This window comes from Plasmodium cynomolgi, chromosome 12, assembly GCF_000321355.1.
Source record: "Plasmodium cynomolgi strain B DNA, chromosome 12, whole genome shotgun sequence".
Taxonomy (NCBI): Eukaryota; Apicomplexa; class Aconoidasida; order Haemosporida; family Plasmodiidae; genus Plasmodium; species Plasmodium cynomolgi.
The window spans coordinates 1,479,343-1,482,102 of NC_020405.1; the positions used below are offsets into that span (position 1 = coordinate 1,479,343).

A 2,760-nucleotide genomic window follows, 5' to 3' on the forward strand; every position below is an offset into this window, starting at 1 on the left:
AGCGACAAGTTTCGAATATCTTTTTTCCCCGCTTCGCCAGATGATCAACCTACAATGTAGGCGAGCGAGTCGGTATATTTTGTTTTTCGAGATACAATTCTGGCATCTTTCAGTAATCTTCATTTTTTTTTTTCCGTTTGGCATGATCACAAGTTGTCACCATAAACCGTCACATTATAATTTTACTAAATAGTTCCACCTTTTTCAGCCACCCCAACGAAACGCAACGCTGTTTTTTTTTTTACCACTACAAACGTGGAGGAAGCACCATTTTTGAGTTTCTATTTCTTCCCCTCCATGCAGCATCCAAACATGTGCTATGTAATTTCCATTTAGTGATGCCAACGTACGGTATGCAAAAATAGGTTGAGCGGCGAACGGGTGGACTTTCTTCTCTCCCTCTGTCAGTTTAGTACCAACTTCTGTTGTTTTGCATCTCGGATCCCTTCCCCCCTTTCACCTGACACACTTCCAAACGTTTTCCCCTGCACATAATGATATTGAAAAGGAGTAGGACATTTTTTTTAACACTGCAGAGACGTCGAACCTTTTCGGAAAATAAAAATTACCTCAACAACAGTTACCTGAATTATGTGAAGGGAAGTCAACTAAATGAGGATGGAAAAAAAAAAAAAAAGAGGACAGTGCCCATTTTGGTGAAAAAATAAACCAAAAGAATAATCAACATATGGGAGAAAATTTCAAAAATGATAAAGACATACGATCATATAATGCTTTAAAAAATAATGAGAGTTATTCAGCCAGCAATAGAACAAATACGGGTGCAAACTTTGCAGGTGGTAGAGAGACGGATCCCTTTTCCGACATGAGTGACAACCAGGAGGGATCTAATAATACTAGTGCTTGTGTGGAGAGGGAGACTACGCAGGGGTGGTCAGCAGACGGTAGGGAAAGGCACCCCAACCAGGTGCATGAAACAACGCAAGGGGGAAAAGACGAACAAACCCAGAAAGGTAAAAAGGGGGAACATACAGATCATAGTGACGACTCTGCAAAAAAGGGCAAACAATGCCCATCCAACAGCGCTCAGGACAACCCCCAACACAAAAATAACCCGCTTAACATACACCCGGGGAACACAAACAGCGCTAAAGAAGAACACATAAATAACGACGCAGAACATTTCGAAAGTACAACTGACGAACCAAATGAAGCCACAGAGTTCTGTCACATGGGCGGAAAAGATCAAACGAGAAGGCCCAATTGTGAGGGAAATTCCGAATCTGGAAGGAACCCTGAATTTGCACAGGAACAACAATTTAGTAATAGCCCAAATGAAGGCTCAAACAAATGGGCAGAAAATGATGAGGACATTCCCAATATTTTTGAAGTAGATGAAAATTTAAGTGAAGAAGAAAAAAAAGAAAAATTAAAACTGATAAAATTGATTACGGAAAAATTAGCTGGCCCTTTAAAAACCAACAGTCAGGACAACCTCAACAGTGGTTCCGAGGGGGGACAGAACAGTGGCGAAGACTCCATCTTTGCTGATAATCGACCCATAGCAATAGAGGTTGATGGGCCCTCTCACTTTTACGCTAACAGTAACAGGTACACGACGTACACGAAATTGAAGCATAGGATTCTGACCAAATTAGGTGAGTAAAAAGTGGACCCACGCGTTCCGGGCGTGGAGCACATGTGCCACAGGGGATCGATGCGGAGTTAGCGTCAAATGGTTTCTTCTTTTGTGTGCACCCTGTGTTTGCGTATGTGTATGTGAACGTTCGTGTGCTTGCTGCCGCTGCCACTCCCAGTCCTTTCCTTCCCCACCCCTTAGGCTACAACGTCATCCACATTAGCTACATCGACTGGCGCAAACTGAGGAACAAAAGCGAACGGGAGGAATTCATTTTAAAAAAGCTGAAAGAAAAAAATGACGAATTTTTGGACGAAAATGACAGGATATATTACAATGAGAGGATGAACATGATTAAGGAGGATTACAAAAAGTTCATGAAGGAGAAAAAGGAAAGTAGCTCCTAAAGGTGAAACGGGCCGTGTGCTGCTGCCCCTTTTATGTGTGGTTTTTTTCCCTTCCAATAAATTACCAACCGTGAGAGCCACACCCGTGGGGGACTCCTTTTTACCTTTACCTGCCTGTTAGCATGACATCCCCCCAAAATGACTTCCCCCTTTCCACCTTCGCGTTTCTTTTATATACGTCCCCCCCACCACCTCTATTTATCAACCGCATTAAAAATTGCTACCGAACCAATTTACTATTAAAATTTTTATCGTGAAGAGGAAAAAAAAAAAAAAAAAAAAATCAGTTCAGTGGGAAGGTTAAACGTGCATTGTTAGTGGCATCCCAATTGGGGGTAATCAGAACGGGGTGAATTTATTCCATCAGTTGTTAAAAGCGGGAATTTTTTCCAGCATAGGCAACGTTGGCAGCGTAAACAAAAAATGGACATGTGAAATATCCACTAGGAATACATTCTTCGCAAAAGTCGAGGCAAAGAAAATAGATCCCCCTTTTTAGTAAACAGAAGGTGACGTTATAAAAATGGAGTGCCAATAGGGGCTGTCTTAAAGGCGAAGAGGTTATGCGCTCGTTTTCGCCGACCTGAATGGACCAATTAGTGGGACATTTTAAAGTCAAATAACACATCGTCTATCCCCCCACGGATCACACAAACAAAGGGGTCATCATCCTCTCTCCCCTTTGCAGAAATTAATGCCTTTTTATTTTACACATTTTAACGGTTATTTTTTTTTTTTTTTTTTTATATTATT

The 2,760-nt window shown here is 41.5% G+C and overlaps 1 protein-coding gene across 1 annotated transcript; it reads left to right on the top strand.

Annotated features, from left to right (window-relative positions):
• Positions 1 to 688: 688 nt before the first annotated feature.
• Positions 689 to 2,007, top strand: PCYB_124440 (RAP protein; the record flags this gene model as incomplete). The annotated part of the gene is made up of 2 exons (XM_004223777.1): positions 689 to 1,619; positions 1,802 to 2,007. 2 exons carry the CDS (start codon positions 689 to 691, stop codon positions 2,005 to 2,007), a joined length of 1,137 nt encoding a protein of 378 aa, XP_004223825.1.
• Positions 2,008 to 2,760: the final 753 nt, after the last annotated feature.